The following is a 17,247-nucleotide window of genomic DNA, read 5'->3' as shown; positions in this document are numbered from 1 at the left end:
CTGACCATTCTCAGAGAGCCTCCTCAGCGTCGACGAGTCTGGCATTTCACTCAGGCCAACTGGCACGGTCTTCAAGCAGTCATCAATCATCTGGACTGGTCTCCCATCTCTACCGCCTCTGACATCAACTCATCCTGGGAATTCTTTCAAAGTAAATTGCTCTCTCTCATGCACAGATTTATACCATCTCGTCTTCAGTTGTCATACCCTTCCTCCCGTCCATGGTACACGGAATCTTGTGGTGAGGCTGTTGCCCTGAAACAACTTGCTTTCGTCTCCTGGAAAGCAAATCCAACGGAAGGAAATCTCATTTCCTTTCACAAAGCCCGAAACAAGTGTGTGTCCACCCTCAGGAGAGCCAGGAAACAATATCTCACCATTCTCAAGACCGAACTCTCTTATCTGTCTCCCTCTTCCAAATCCTGGTGGCGTCTGGTCAAATCTGTTTCTGGTGTTTGTTCCCCCTCCATCCCCTCCCTCACCTCAAACGGCTTAACGGCTGACTCCGCACGTGAAAAAGCTGAATGCCTCAACTCTGTGTTTGCCTCTAAATCTTGTGTCCCAAACCCATCCCTCTCTGTACCCACCGTACCCAGTCGTACCCAGCTGCTCCTGGACTCTGTGTCCTTTCCTCCTGACAAGGTGGAAACGTTTCTGGCAACCCTCGACTCTGATTCTGCAACTGGTCCTGACGGCATCAGCCCACGGGTCCTAAAATCATGTTCTTCTGCACTTTCACTCCCTCTTTCTGTTCTCTTCACCCTCTCTTTTGCTCAAGGTCATCTGCCATCTGCTTGGAAATCAGCCAACATCACCGCTTTGCACAAAAAAGGTGCAAAAACAGATCCCAGCAACTACAGACCAATCAGCCTTCTCCCAATTATCAGCAAAGTCATGGAATCCATCATTGCTTCAGATATTAAATCTTTCCTCTTCTCCAATGGCTTGATCTCTGATCATCAATTTGGTTTCAGACCTGGTCACTCTACTCTGGACATGCTGCTTCTGCTTTCTCAACAATGGATGGAGGTCCTCAACGCCAAACAGGAAATTAGAGCTGTCTCCCTTGACATTTCACGTGCCTTCGATACGGTCTGGCACCCTGCTCTGCTCTCCAAACTCTCCTCCTTTGGTATCCATGGAAATCTCCACGCATGGCTGGCGGACTTCCTCTCTGGTCGTAGTCAACGTGTGGCCCTGAATGGGTTTCTCTCATCTCCTCTTCCTGTTCAGGCTGGAGTTCCCCAAGGTAGTGTTCTGGGCCCTGTGCTTTTTCTGGTCTTCATCAATGATCTCTCTGACTCTCTTGAAAATCCTCTCTATCTCTTTGCTGACGACTCTACTCTCTGTCGCTCCATTCCTCATCCCTCAGATCGGCAGTCTGCAGCCTCCTCACTCTCTGCAGACCTGGACAAAATCACAGACTGGTCAAACAAGTGGAACATGTCTTTCAATCCTGACAAATCTCACACTCTTACAATGTCTCTCCGAAAGGACCGACTGGACAACCCTCCCATCTACTTTCTCAACAATCCTCTCAAAGAAGTTCTGTCGCTCAAGCTTTTGGGTCTCACTATCTGCCATGATCTTTCTTGGGAAAACCACATTTCCAAGCTGGCCTCCAAAGCCAGTCGCCGACTGGGCATCCTCCGTCGTGCGAAGTCCTTCCTTGGCACACCTGAGCTCCTCACCACATACAAGGCTTTCATCCGCAGCTCAATGGAATACTGTTCCCCCCTCTGGGCTGGTGCTCCTGCCTCACACCTTGCTCGGCTTCACGCTGTTGAGGCCAAAGCTTTCAGAATCATTGGAATCTCCTGCGATGTAGTCAACGCCGAGGGCCTTTCACTCACTCACCGCAGGCAGGTTGGTGGTCTTTCTGTCTTCTACCGACTCCTCTCCGGCCTTGCTCCCCCAGCTCTCTCTGTGCTCTGTCCCCCCAATATTCCTTCAGGTCGCACAAGATCTGCCTGCAACCCTCTTCTGGTTAAACTGCCAAAGTCTAGGCTCTCTGCTCACCTTCACTCTTTCATTCCCCTTTTCTCCCGCCTCTGGAACAAACTCCCCCACTCCCTTCAATCCCACTCCTCCCTCCAGGTCTTTAAAACAGCTGTTCACCACCATCTCTTATCTTCCCCCATCGAAAACCTTGATCTTTTCTACCCCCGGTAATTCACCCCAGAGTCCTTGCAGTGTTCATATGTTTTAATCCTCTCCCACCTCCCCCCAAGTCCTCCCGATGTCCCTGCTCTCAAATGTTGTGTTTGTGTCCTTCCCCCTCTCTTTTGTGTCCTTCCCCCTCTCTCCCCATCTTGTCTACCGCCTCCCCTTGTTTTTTGTGTTTTGTGTGTCGGTTTGTCTTTTTGTGTGATTAATGTTAGCTCTTTCACGAGCCTCGATCTTGTATACAAAAAAAAAAAAAAAAAAAAAAAAAAAAAAAAAGTCTCAGATAATGTTACCTATCAAGTGACCACAATTGTAAATAAACATTTTTTACTGGTTATTTTTCGCTTGGTTTTGCTGTAATTTGGGAAACATTCTTACTCCCTTTAAATGTGAAATCATTCTTCAAATTCATCTGTGAAAGTGGTGCAAATCGGATTGGACTTTTACATATTTATTTGATTTCCATAATTTATTTTATTTTACATGTTTTATTTTATTTGAGTATGTACAGTGTGTATATATATATATATGCTTTAATGTATGCACCATCCCTTGGATGGATGTTAAACTCGGCGTTCCATCTGCAAGCATTAGTTGGCAGATGTTGAAGATCCCACAGTGTCCTTCACAAAGAATAGGCAAGCTATCACTGACACTGTCAAAATTCAAATTCCTGCCCTAACCTACAGAGGGTGCTCCATCCCAAGCAAAGGATGCCTCCCGCATCATTGGGCTGTATATGAAATGAGAAGGTGGCAGGCATCTCCTTTACTCCTCTTGCTCTTTTGTTGTTTGCTCATTCCCCTTGTTGCTTGCATCTTACTGTGGTCCCAATGCTCCACTGCCACTACATTATATTGTCGCTTCCCCTCTGTCAACTAGCTCTTCCTGTAGACTTCTTTTTGTAGACATATGAACTTTCAAACTTTTGTAAAGGCAGCCATGTTTTGCCTTTGGGGTCCCTGATTGTTTGTGAGGTGCATATTTACGCTACCTCCATTTCCCAGCCAATCAGAGGCCCTAATGGAATGACAATGTGGTTTTCCATGGAAATGACCTGAAAATTCACTAAATTTACTTCTTAATGGTGTTTTTTTGGAAGGAAATTATATTGCTAATGTTCATGTGCTTTCACTGGAGCTGAGAATGACACCGATTCACTCTGGCTTCATTTTCTTTTCAGATCTTAAACCTCCAAATGTGTGTTCCAATTTGACAGGGAATCATCAGACTTTGAATGTGTGGTTTTTTTCACCCCTCAGCCCAAATTGGGCTCAGGGGTATTGTCGTCACGGGCGTCGTCCGGGCGTCCGGGCGTCTGTCAACTTTTGGTTTCCGTCAATTTCAAGGAGAACAGCTTGTCCGATTAAATCCATTTTTGCAGTGTATGTTGGGGTTGAGTAGAGGAAGGTTCCTCTCAGACCACTACATTTTTCTGCGATTTTCAATATTTCGATAGAGGAAGGTTCTTTTCGAAAATGGGCGCGCTGCGATTTTCAATATTGCCGCCCCGGCAGCCATCTTGAAATTGGTTTCCATCAATTTCAAGCAGAACGGCTTTTGCGATTAAATCCATTTTTGCAGTGTGTGTTGGGGTTGAGTAGAGGAAGGTGCCTTTCGAAAATGGGCATGCTGCGATTTTCAATATGGCCGCCACGGCTGCCATCTTGAAATTGGTTTCCACCATGCATGGGCTGAGGGGTTACTCCCACTTTGCGGTGCTATTTATTATTTCTAAATATTGTTGCGGTTTTGAGTTTGTACAATAAAGGTTAAATTTCCCCCTCATAGTTTAGTCACACAACAACACATAGCCTTGCGATAGTTCAGTTATTTCTTAGTATGTGTGAGCATAGTCTTTTTCCTGTGTTAGTTTTGTGTTGAGTAGAATAATGAGAGTTAGGTTCCTTTCTTACTTATGCCGCCTCTATTGCCTTATGCCGCCTTACGCCTCCTTATGCCGCCTTTGGCTTTTTGGCGCAAATTAACATGAGGCAGGCCTGGCAAATCGAGGCAAGACCGAATGAGGGCGGAGGAGAAGCTGACGGTAAGCGCGAGCCGCCAATCAGGGCTCGAAGGGAGTGGCTGCGGCACAGCGTCACAGGGTGTGGTTGGAACATTCGAGAGGGCTAAGGGGGTTGGCCATATAACCCGTTGTGCGAAGCCCCCACCGCAGTTCTGCGAAGGGGTGAGCTTGCAAGTTGGGCAGAGGCGCTTGAGAGTGAGGCAGTTCTGTGGAAGGAGGCGCTTGAACAAGTTCAGAGTTCTGTGAGAGTTGAGTGTTGAGCAAGTTACGAGTTCTGAGAGAAGACGCGCATGAACCCAGCTATAAGCGCTCTTACCAAATTGGACGCTCGGTTGAGCTTGAGGCAGAGCCTCTGTTGGGTTACGCGAGTGAGAGCGCGCCGTTAATCAATCGCGCTGAGAGACGCGTACATTTCCCTCCTGCCTGCTGCCCTTTGTTCGAGAGATGCGCTACAAGGATCCCTTCCACCGCCTGCTTGCCTTCATCGAGGGACGTGCTGTGACCGGGGAGAGCCACGCCGGGCGGGGCCGTTCCTGGACGACCAAGGCAGCGCATGAACATCATCCTGCTTTCATTTCCCCTCTGTGAGTGTGATCGGACCCGTGTCTGTGGTTAACATAAGACTGATTAAGACTGCTCTGTGTCTCTGTACTTCTACCGAATCATTGTACATTGTGTAAATAATAATTAAATCGTGTTCTTCCTTTATTCGACCGTCTCGTCCCTTCCATCATTGACTAAGCGTGGTACGAATAGAACCGCTCTAATCGGGTTCCAATACCAACGGTAACTGCACGGACCACGTGGTACGCAATCCGCTTGGTGTACCCAAATTACACGTGGCTCGTGCGAGGCTTGCTTCCCCGCTTCCGTGGCGGCGCAGGTATTTAGGTACGTGCGAGAATTGTCCCGAAACCCTACCTTGCATTTGCACGGGAGGGGCGATTCAAGTCTCTCGGTTGCGCCGACCCAAGAAGGACAAGGGGCTTAATCTCCCCTTGGTAAGGGCAGGAAGGGCGGCGAAAACCGTAACAATATCATTCTCACCCCATGGAGTGTGCCAGTGTTGACCAAGGAGGTCTGATTTCCAAAGGCCATTTGGCCCATCACGTTGTGCCTCATCCTATTTTCCACTTTACTGCATAATTCAGATCAAGCATTGCAGTAACAGATTATAATAACCTTTATATACTATCAGAAGAAAAGGGGGAAAAAAACCTTCAAATATTCACAAAATAAGATCGATGGAGCAAAGAGTTTTCAGTTTTGGAGCCAAAAAGAAAGCGTACGAGTGAACTCTAATGTTTTTGTTTTTTTCTTCTCCTTGAAACAAATAGTAGACAAAGCAGTTGGGTGGAGGGAGCAAGATTCCAAATAACACTGTTGTACATTTCCCTGATGCGTTCATCCTTTTAAACTATTATCAAAGTTATCAAGTGGTGGTGTGTAGGACAGGAGCACTGTGTTATCTATTTGTTTTTGCCATGATTACATTTTGACTCCTTCCCTTCCCACCCAACCCCGTGCCTCCCCAGAGTGTTTCTTGTGCGAGATTGTCAAAGCAACCACCGAGCATACGTCCTCTCTCTGTGCCACGATCAGAAAATCCGACACTTCCAGATTCTCCCGGTGAGCATCGAAGAACGCAATGATCTCTCCTTCCGTCATTTTGAACATCCAGCGTGTTCCCGTTGTTTGTTCTTTCCCCAGTTGCTTTGTTCATATTGTTCTTTTTACTTTATTTGACAGTTTTGTGTTGTGCAATTTGAAAGAATTTTGGTAATAACTCATTGCCCTTATCACTAATTGTGCTCCATGTTGATTGAATGTACAGTATTTCCAATTAAATTAGAAAAACACAGAAAATTACTTCACAATCTATATATTTTCTTTTCTGATAAAAATCCCAATTATAGTCTCTTTTTAGTTCCAATATTTACATCTGCCACCTAAGATTGGTGGAGGTTATGTATTCAACTGTGTCTGTCTGTCTCTGTCTGTCTGTCTGTCTGTCTGTCTGACTGTGAACAGGATATCTCAAAAAGTTGTGGATGGATTCAGATGAAATCTGGTGGAGAGGTTGGGTGTGTGGCACAAATTAATTAATTAGATTTTGGTGAAGATCCGAATCCGGATTTGAGAATTCTTTTTAAGTAATTCTTCACTGTTGAGAGATGGGGTCAAAAAAAAGATATATAGCATGGCAATTCAAAAAGTTGTAGACGAGTTATTACAAAACTTGGTGAATGAATTGATTAGGTGACAAAGGCAAGCCAATTCGATTTTGGTGCAGGTCCGGATCCAGATATGGCCTCTCGGTGGGATTGAAAACATAAACTGCTGGTAATTCCCTGTTTGTCGTTAAAGGCGGCAAAAAGGGTTGGCGTCAGGAAGGGCATCCGGCCGTAAAACATTGCTTCAAAAAGGGGACCGAAAAACAACAACAACCACGGTTCCCGAAAAAGGCCAACCCCCGCTTGCGGGGAAAAATGGCCTCTAAAGGTGGTTTTATCCCCAACTCTCTCTCTCTTTCTCTCTCTCCCTCCCTGTCTGTCTGCAGCATGACGATGGTGGACATACTGTCTTCTCCCTTGATGAAGGGCACACAAAGTTTCCTGACCTACTGAGCCTCGTAGAGTTCCATCAACTGAACCGAGGCGTGCTCCCCTGCCGTTTGAGCCACCCTTGTGCCGGTGTCACACTCTGATCGTCACCTCTTCTTCTCTTGCACTCATTCCCCGATCTGCATTTCCCACGTGCTGCCTCTTGTTTCCTCGAGATGGTGCGGATGAAGTTCTCGACTAATTTCAATGAGATTTCCCAATAAACGGCAGCAATGGCTTCCTGGCCCGAACTTAGGCCGGCTCGTCCAGGAATCGGGGTTCTCCGCTGTGTTTATTCTTGCACTCCCATTGGCCATTCTCTCCAATCCAACATCGTGTGGAATCTGAGATGCACGATGACAACACTGAATAATCTCTTTTCATCAACAGGAGCCTTCCTGTTTGGCACTTTTTAAGTGTTCAATTCTCAGACGGTCAAAAGTGCCAACCAAATAGAATTCTTACCACGTGTTACTTTTGGCATGCGACATGTCGAGAGGTTTATTCGGCGAACCTTCGCCGGACGCTTTTGGCACCGAGCATCCAATTATCCAAGATTGAAAATTACAGCTAGACACATTCAACACAAGTCAGAACTACCAACAACCTTAACACAGGCGATTTTACAAGGTAGGTGTCTGCACTGTATTGTAATTATATATACGAGTACGTACATCTGGCACTATTTTTGTAAACTAACTGTATAATGATTAAATAGGGAAAGTTTTAAATTTTCAACAGGAGGTTGTATAATATTTTGCTTATCTTTCATATGCTAAAGACAAGATAGCTGGCCACATAACAAGTATTCATGGTTTATCTTGGTAATCTGGCTTTGTGGAAGTTTGAATGAAACGAATGTGCAATGCGTCTTGGTTGCAGAAGATGGATTTTTTTGTTTTTGTTTTTGTTTTGTTTTGTTTTCATTAAATATATTCCTAACAGTGTTGGACTCTTGTATTTGCCTAAACCAACCGCTTTGGAGCTTTTATTTACTGTGTTGCGGTAGTTGTTAATAACAATGTGCTCTCATTGTAGGATGCAAGTGACACATTTCAGTATCGACAGAACATCCAATAGATCGTTGTGTAAGAGAGAATATTCACAGTATTTGGTGAAGCTCGAAAAGTGTGAATTTCAACTTTTAATGGGCTTAGCCACTTGGGATTGTGCAGGATGATTTATACGTGGTTTAACTTATCGCAACACTGCTACGAGTAATAGGCTATTGGGAATAGAATGGTTAAATTGGTTAAAATGGTTAAATTGAGAATATAAGCTAAAGATTGAACTAAAGTAGGGTTAGGGGAGAGTGGGGAGAGAAAGAAAAGGTGGTTGGGAGGATGTTGGCGTCTGGAGAGGGAAGAGGTATTCATGTAACATAAAGGGAGGTGGGGGGTTCAAATAGGTGTGTGTGTGTGTGTGTGTGTGTGTTGTAACGGTGATCTGGGTGGATACAGTCAAATCTCCCACAAGGATGGTCACCATTTGATTAGTGACAGAGAATTTGAGACTGTGACGTCATCTGTCGGGAAAGGCCAATATACATGTTTATTCTCTTCGGGATTTGTAGCACAGTAACTCCAAAGAGCCTGTCACCTATGGTGAGTTCGAAAGTTCAAAAGGAAGCGGACCGAGCAAAGACCCTTGACGAACCACCGCTTTTGTGCCCTCCTAACAAGGTTTTGGGCCAATTTACAAGATTCGGGGCTTTAATCGTGCCGTGATCCTATGTCCAAATCTGGTACTGCACACCAAACCAACACTCAAACGAAGGGAACAAAACAGGGATTATTGAAAGGGATAGGGAAACAGAGAGAAAGAGCACTTAAACAGAACGAGACAACACCGAGCAATGTGACTATCAAATCCCTCGTGTAATTCCGGCCATTACCTTCGGCGCATGTTCTCGTACACAAAGACAGGAAAGAGGTGACGAGGCCAAAAAGACCTTTCCACACATGATGCTTGCATGTGATGGTTGCAGTGTCGATAGTGGTGGGCTCGATCACGGACGTGTTGCACTTCCCGTTCTGGCTCTCATGGGGCTCTCGGCGGCATGCCATTGCCAATCCACTGCTCGCAGACAGGGACTCTCGCTCGGTTGTTCTTCTGTCCATGCCGCTTCTTCTGTCCATGCCGCTTCTTCTATCCATGCCGCTTCTTCTATCCATGCCGCTTCTTCTGTCCATGCCGCTTCTTCTGTCCATGCCGCTTCTTCTGTCCATGCCGCTTCTGTCTATGCCGCTTCCTCTGTCCATGTCGCTTCTTCTGTCCATGGCGCTTCTTCTGTCCATGCCGCTTCTTCTGTCCATGCCGCTTCTTCTGTCCATGCCGCTTCTTCTGTCCATGCCGCTTCTTCTGTCCATGCCACTTCTTCTGTCCATGCCGCTTCTTCTGTCCATGCCGCTTCTTCTGTTCATGCCACTTTTTGTGTCCATGCCGCTTCTTCTGTCCATGCCGCTTCTTCTGTCCATGTCGCTTCTTCTGTCCATGCCGCTTCTTCTGTCCATGCCGCTTCTTCTGTCCATGCCGCTTCTTCTGTCCATGCCGCTTCTTCTGTCCATGCCACTTCTTCTGTCCATGCCACTTCTTCTGTCCATGCCGCTTCTTCTGTCCATGCCACTTCTTCTGTCCATGCCGCTTCTTCTGTGCCCTTATTCGTGCTTGCGGCACCTCACGCTCGAACCACTCACAACTTTCTCAGGCTGACTCAACTCAACTCTCCGCTTTTTTCTCTTTTATCTTCTCTCTCGACTGCCATCCTAAAAACCATTTTTTGTCAACCCATCTCGATTCTTGAAGAGATGAACTTATAAAATGGGTCGTGATATCCAGATGTCTGTCTGAAAGTCCGTCTGTTAACTTTTTGCTATTTTTGCTACCCCCTTATCACCTGACTGATTTTTCTAAAACCTAACACATGAATACAAGAAAATATCCCGCACAATCGCTCGTGCTTCGATTTTTCGATTTCGGATCATGGGGGCTCCCAGGGCGGGTTCACCCAAATCAGCAGAGGTCTGAACGACAACCTCAAGAGATGACCGTCAGCCCCTTTGGGGCTATTCACAAAATTTGAAACCATGCTATTTCTGGCATGCTGCTGTTTGGTTGCACGTTGCTCTTCTGGTGGTTTCAATTTCTCTTTAGGAGTGGGGGGTGGTGAGAGATTGAAAGGCCCTCAGAATCAGCTTCATCACAAGAGACATATCAATGATTCTAAAAGCCTTGGTTTCTACAGCGTGAAGCCGAGCCATGTGTGAGGCAGGGGCACAAGCCCAGAGGGGAGAGCAGTACTCCAAGCTGTGGATGAATGATATTTATGTGGTGAGAAGCTCAGTTGTGCCAAGATAGCACTTCGCATGACTGAGGATGCCCAGTATGTATATACATAAAGATATTTACATATATATATATATATATATATATATATATATATATATATATATATATACGATATATATATATATATATATATATATATATATATATATATATATATATATATATATATATATATATATATATACATCCATCCATCCATCCATACATATATATATATATATATATATATATATATATATATATATATATATATATATATATATATATATATATATATATATATATATATATATATATATATATATATATATATATATATATATATATACACACACACACACACACACACCACCGGTCAAAAGTTTTAGAACACCTCAATTTTTCCAGTTTTTATTGAAATTTACGCAGTTTAATGTCTCAATGTACACTCTGAAATTAAGCATAGAACAAATAAACAATTGGAGATTAAAAAATAAATCATAGAATCATTTTGTTTAACAAAATTTAATTTAAAATTTTGACTCAGCAAAGTAGCCACCTTTTGCAGATATAACCACTGAACACACTCGTGGCATTCTTTCTACAATGAAATCATATTTTTTGGGAAGTTCTTCCCAACACTGTTGCAGAAGTTCCCACAAATGTGTTGCACTTGTAGGTTGCTTTGCTTTCACCCTTCTGTCCAGTTCAGCCCAAACCAGCTCGATGGGGTTTAAGTCTGGAGACTGTGCTGGCCATTCCATGATTTGAAGCCTACCGTCTTGTTCTTTTCCTCGAAGGTAGTTTTGACATAGCCTGGAGGTGTGTTTAGGGTCATTATCTTGCTGTAGGATGAACCCCTGACCAACGGCGTATACCAGAGGGTATTGCATGGTGCTGCAAAATGCTGTTGTCGCCCTTTTGGTTCAGGGTGCCAGTCACTCTGTGCAAGTCGCCGACTCTGGATCCAGCAAAAGAACCCCAGACCATCACGCTTCCTCCTCCAAGTTTGACAGTTGGTGTCACACTGAGGAACCATCCTTTTGCCGACTCGACGGCATACAAAAACTCTGCGTGATGAGCCAAATATTTCAAATTTTGATTCATCGGTCCATAAGACCTTCTTCCAGTCTTCAGTAGTCCACTGGCGGTGCTTCATGGCCCAGGCAAGCCTCTTTTTTTCTTATTTTGCCATCTTAGCAATGGCTTTCTTACTGCCACTCGACCTGCCAAACCTGCAGCTCAAAGTCTTCTCTTCACAGTTGAAACTGAGACTTGCTTGCTTCGACCAGTGTTAACCTTATTTCGACCAGTTTATATACATACATATATTTTTATATATTACAGGGCCAAAAGTATGTGGACAACCCTTCTAATTGGTGGATTCGGCTGTTTCAGCCACACCCATTGCTGACAGGTAGATATAATCAAGCACACAGCGACGCAATCTCCATAGACAAACATTGGCAGTAGAATGGGCCGTACTGAAGAGCTCAGTGACTTTCAACATGTCGCCGTCATAGGATGCCACCTTTCCAACAAGTCAGTTCGTCAAATTTCTGCCCTGCTAGAGCAGCCCCAGTCAACTGTAAGTGCTGTTCTTGTGAAGTGGAAATGTATCGGAGCAACAGCAGCTCAGCCGCAACGTGGTAGGCTACACAAGCTCACAGAACAGGACAGCCGAGTGCTGAAGCACGTAGCACATAAAAATTAGTCTGTCCTTGGTTCTAACACTCACTACCAAGTTCCAAAATACCTCTGGATGCGAAGTCAGCACAACAACTGTTTATCGGGAGCTTCATGAAATGGGTTTCCATGGCTGAGCAGCTGCACACAAGCCGAAGATCACCATGCACAATGCCAAGTGTCGGCTGGAGTGATGTAAAACTCACCGCCATTGGACTCTGGAGCAGTGGAAATGCGTTCTCTGGAGTGATGAATCACGCTTCACCATCTGGCAGTCTGACGGACAAATCTGGGTTTGGCGGATGGCAGGAGAACGCTACCTGTCCGAATCCATAGTGCCAACTGTAAAGTTTTGTGGAGGATGAATAATGGTCTGGGGCTGTTTTTCATGGTTCGGGCTCGGCCCCTTAGTTCCAGAGAAGGGGAATCTTGACGCTACAGCATGCAATGACATTTGAGACGATTGTGTGCTTTCAACATTGTGGCAACAGTTTGGGGAAGGGCCTTTCATGTTTCCCGTGCACAAAGCGAAGTCCATACAGAAATGGTTTGTCGAGATCGGTGTGGAAGAACTTGACTGGCCTGCACAGAGCCCTGACCACAACCCCATCGAACACCTTTGGGATGAATTGGAACGCCGACTGCGAGCCAGGGCTAATTGCGCAACATCAGTTCCCGACCTCCCGAATGCTCTTGTGGCTGAATGGAAGCAAATCCCTGCAGCAATGTTCTAACATCTAGATGTTAAGACGAGCACATACGGGTGTGATGTTTGGGTGGCCACATACATTTGGCTATGTTGTGTATGTGTATATATATATATTGTTGTGGATATGAGAATGGTTTTTTTTTTGTTGTTGTTGTGTAAATAGTTGTAAAAATATCGCCCTCCTTACTCCAGTGTTGTATAAAGGTCAAAGGGCGTTCCCGTAGTTAATTCCATTAAGTATACACGAAGGACACCTGTTACGGGGTCAACCTCGAGGGGAGCCCCGGCAGAAAGATGTATGGTCCTTGGGTGAAAATAAGTCAATCAATAACGAGTCCACACCAAGGGTTACGAACAAACCCCAATATATTCCCAAATCCCGCACAGGAATCACAATGCGTTTACAGCACTTCCATACAATCCTTATCTATAGTATAGGTGGCACCACCTTAACCCACAACAGTGTTGGCAACACTCACGGCCCTTGCCCCCAATGTCTCTGCACGCCTCCCAGGTGACGTCGAGTCGATCCAGCGATCGGGGAAGCAATGTCCGAATCCTGCACGCCTCCCAGGTGACGTCGAGTCGATCCAGCGATCGGGGAATCTATGTCCGATTCCAATCCGGGGCTGGGAGTGAGGATACTCGACAACCTCAGCGAGGATACCCGACTTCGCAGGTTCCGCAGTAATCTGGCGCTCTCCTGACGCGCGGACTTCGGTTCACAGAGGCACGGTTCCCTTGTCCTTCACGTTCGGCGGCTCGGTCTCGAGCTGCAGTCTCAACTCTCAACCGTCTCCTTCCAATCTCTTTCGCGTGCCAGGCCCAAGGTGCGACCCGTACATGCCCTCGTAGGCGTCGAGGCGAACAGCGCCGGGCGCTTGGTTCCTTCCAGGACCACACGGCACCTTGACACGTAACCGGCAATCAATCACCCCGCGCAGGTAACTCCTCTCGCCAGACGGGCTTTTCCAACTCCGTTCCAAAGTAGGTAACGATCGCCTCCGCTCGCGTCGGAGCTCTCGAAGCTTAAGATGGCCGCCCTTCCTTTTTTTCCTCCTCTTCTTCACGATCCCGTTTCCGGTCTCGTTTTTCCCAGAAGGGCTCCTGACCCTTTAATCACAACAACCTTTAATAGAATATACATTAATAAGAAATGACCTGAATTGTAACCCCCATAAACCCGGAATTCGTAACACACCATATATCCCTGTTCAGTAGTTATATCCTTATTATGTGTATTAGGCTAAGGATTTGTCTTCCATTAATTTGACACTCCATTGCACTGCATTAAATAAAGTAGATCCCTCCGACATGGCATCTTCCAAGTGCCAGGTTTAGCCACTTTGCTGCATTTCATCTGCCGTTCACTTTGCTGCATTTCATCTGCCGTCCACTTTGCTGCATTTCATCTGCCGTCCACTTTGCTGCAATTGCCAACTGCATTTTGGGCGGTTTTCTTCATTCGCCATTGCTGCCCTTTGGCTGGGGCTAGCTCGAATCGCCCCCAAAACCACCATTGGCCACGAGGCAAGGTCGGGGAAGAAGGGCGTGTCTCCACCTCGTCATAGAGGGGAGGAGTGAACCAGCCCTTGCCGACCAACCCAGAACGAGGGGTTGGCTTTAGAGGGCGAAGAGAGAACGTTTGGGGGAGGTTCGCAAAAGGGTCAAGGGTGGGGCTTATATAACCCGAGGCAGAGGCCCCCAGAGAGAGTCGAGGAGGGAGGAGATCAGAACACCGAAAAGCCTGGAAGTTGTTGTTGGACTAAGCAAGAGAGGAAGTTGTTGGACTGGGTTGGACTAAGAAAGAGAGAGGAGAGAACCCGTCACGCCAGACCCCCACCAGCGTGTCGGCTCCACCAAGCAGCTCCGACCCATGATCCCGCGCACACGACAGGATCGGTGGCATTGGCGGCCGTCGAGGTCCAGCCCGACGTCCCGTGCGGGATCAAGCTCCAGCCAGCTCCGTGCCTTCCTCCCCCTCCAGCCACCCACCTCCTTCCAGCCAATCCACTCTGCAATTCCCCGTGTGAGTCCGTCTTTGTTTGTTCTGTCCAGGGAATAAGTTAAGCCTGTTAGATAAGCTAGTATTTTGACTGTGTCTCTGATTTCTTCTGTAAATTGTTTTATTATCCTTCCTTCTCCTTGGTTTCTTTGATTGTGTAAATAGTAGGAATAAATTTAGTAGCATTTCAAGCCTTTTTGTCTTCTTCTTCTTCCTCTTCTTCTTCTTCTTCACATCCGTGTCGCCTTTGTCTTTTCCCTATTGAATATCTGTGGCGCGATTTTGGCCAACCTCCAGGAATCGGGTTAGTCGGGGTAACTGTTAGGGCCGCGGCGCCATCCGCTCGGCAAATCGACATCTTATCCGCGGTCCGTAACAATTGGTGTCTGGGAGTGAGATACGAGGCCCGAACCAAATTAAAAAAAAAAACATCTAGAAAAAATGTGGTCAAAATTTGGAGCGGCCGAAATTTGTTTTGTTTAAAAAAAAAAAAAACCCGAACTTTGAAATCGCGCCATGGCTAGTCAAGGCGATCGGATGCAGGTGGGTGAGCTAGAAGAGGGGTTAGGGGTAACACAGGACCACAGGGAAGAAATGGAGGACAGCAATGAGGAGGTGGTTGAGGAGGTATCAGGTGCACAAAATGGCAGCTCGCACGAGCGCGGGGTAGCCGCGCCCGCTGCGCAAATAGGGGGAATTGATGTGCGGGACCTCATGGCGCAGATTAATGCAGCCATACTAATGGCGAATATGGGGCTGGAAGCCAAAATGGGAGAAATGGGGGGCAAAATGGGAGAAATGGGGGGCAAAATGGGAGAAATGGGGGAGCGGCTAGAAGCTAAATTTGAGGGGTTAGACAATAATTTTGAGGGGTTAGACAATAATTTTAAGGGGTTAGACAATAATTTTAAGGGGTTGGACAATAAATTTGAGGGGTTAGACAACGGGATAAAAGAGGTGAAGAATGGGTTAACGGGGGTGGAAAATAGAATGGCTGCCCAGGAGAATCAGATAGAGGGGGTGAAAAATGGGTTAGAGGGGTTAGAAAACAAGATGGAAAACAAATTGCGGGAAATAGGGGAGCAATCGGCCCGGGAAATTAAACAAATGGGAGAGCAGATAGAGGAGGTGAAAATCGGGGTAGAAACCAAATTGGATGCCCAAAGGGATGAATTAGAACAAATGAGGGCGGCATCCACAAAAGAGATGGAGGAGATGAAGGGGGAAATACGACGAGGTGTAAGCGAGGAGGTCTCGGGGGTACGCGAGGAGGTAAGGCGAGGTGAGAAGCGTATGGAGAAAGAGGTGAGGAATAATACGGCTAGGTTACAGGGGGCATAGAGGGTCTGACGAGGGGAGTAGAACAGCTGACAGTGGGACAAAAGGAACTCGTGGACCAAGTGGAAAAGAACACTGCAATAATCGGGGGGTTAAAAGCGACACAAAAAGACATCAAGAACGAATTAATAGCGACACAGAAGGAATGTCAGATGGTACATGAGGGGTTGATGAAGAGGTTGGAAGAGGTGACAGAAGTAATGGAGACGAAGGACCGAGAGGTGAGGACGCACATAGAAACGGTTAAGGTGGCGTTAGAGGAAGAAATAGAGGGGGCGCACCGGGAAATGAAGGAGGTAAAGGAAAAATTAGAGGAGGTGGAAGAGGGGGTGAGTGAAATTAAGAAGAGACGGAGGGAAACTAAAAAGGAGATAAGGGAGGAAGTGATGGAGTATGTGCAAGGTCTGTGTTCAAATCATGATTATGTGCTCACTATCCAAATAAAGAGTTTGCAGGTGGCAGAGGAGGTGCGGAAACGAGGTGCCAAGGTGAGTGGCGATATATTCGGAAATGTATATGATGTGAGGGAAGCTTCAGTCGGCTTGGGGGTTGATTTGGATCCGGGTGTTCGTGAGAGGCCGTTGATGAAGTGTGCGACAGGTACGGTGTGCGAAAGAGGAGGTGTGCGAGAATGTCCGACTCTGGGGTGTGTGAGGGAAAAGTGCGCGCCGAGGAGTGAGTGTGCTGTCGAGAGTGAGTTGGTCGTAGCGCGTGTGCGAGGGGGCACATGGAAGCGCGGAGTGGGGAGTGTTACAGAGGATGTAACGAGAGAGTGTACACCTGTGGTGAGTGTTACGGAGGGAGTAACGAGAGAGTGTGCGCAAGAGGATGCGCGAGAAAGGTGTGTGACGGACGGGTGCATGAGGAAAGAGTGCGCTGTCAAGAGTAAGGGAGAATGCACACCTCTGGTGAGTGTTACGGAGGGTGTAACGGGAGAGTGTGCGCAAGAGGATGCACGAGAAAGGTGTGTAACGGACGGGTGCATGAGGAAAGAGTGCGCTGTCAAAAGTAAGGGTGAGTGCGTGACCGAGTGTGGAGGTGAGAGTAGTGAGAGTGACACGGAGCGTGAATTCGTTGTGGCAGGTCAGAGAGGATGTACTCCTGGAATGGAAGGAAGCACACCTGGAATGGTAGAGCGCGTATGGGAATGCACGCTGGAGTTGGTAGTGAGGCACGTGGTTGGGTGTGCAAGTGAGAGCACACCTGTGGTTGTCACAGAGGAGGTGACCGAGGAGGGGGCGCGAAGAGGTGTGTTGGTGAGGTGTGCGAACGACGAGTGTGTGCAAAGGTGTGCGGTGGTCAGGTGTGTGACAAAGTCTGTAAGCGGAATGAGTGGACCTGGGTGTGTCAGGGAAGGTGCAATGACAAAAAGCATGGAGACGGCTGG

The 17,247-nt window shown here is 46.8% G+C and overlaps 1 protein-coding gene across 21 annotated transcripts in view; it reads left to right on the top strand.

The window, feature by feature from the left end:
* The window catches only part of LOC137414453 (growth factor receptor-bound protein 10-like), a 248,558-nt gene extending 240,817 nt beyond the window's left edge, over positions 1-7,741 (top strand). For all 21 annotated transcript variants that reach the window (XM_078781798.1, XM_078781804.1, XM_078781794.1 and 18 more), the window contains 2 exons: positions 5,728-5,821; positions 6,753-7,741. In XM_078781798.1, the coding sequence (XP_078637924.1) occupies positions 5,728-5,821; positions 6,753-6,899 (241 nt within the window). In that variant the 3' untranslated portion in view covers positions 6,900-7,741. The remainder of the gene's footprint in view (positions 1-5,727; positions 5,822-6,752) is intronic.
* Positions 7,742-17,247: the final 9,506 nt, after the last annotated feature.

The sequence above is a fragment of the Myxine glutinosa genome, chromosome 7 (assembly GCF_964187855.1).
Source record: "Myxine glutinosa chromosome 7, kmMyxGlut1.1, whole genome shotgun sequence".
Classification (NCBI taxonomy): domain Eukaryota; kingdom Metazoa; phylum Chordata; class Myxini; order Myxiniformes; family Myxinidae; genus Myxine; species Myxine glutinosa.
The sequence above is the reverse complement of the archived record's forward strand: the minus strand, read 5'-3'. Positions and strand labels throughout refer to the sequence as shown.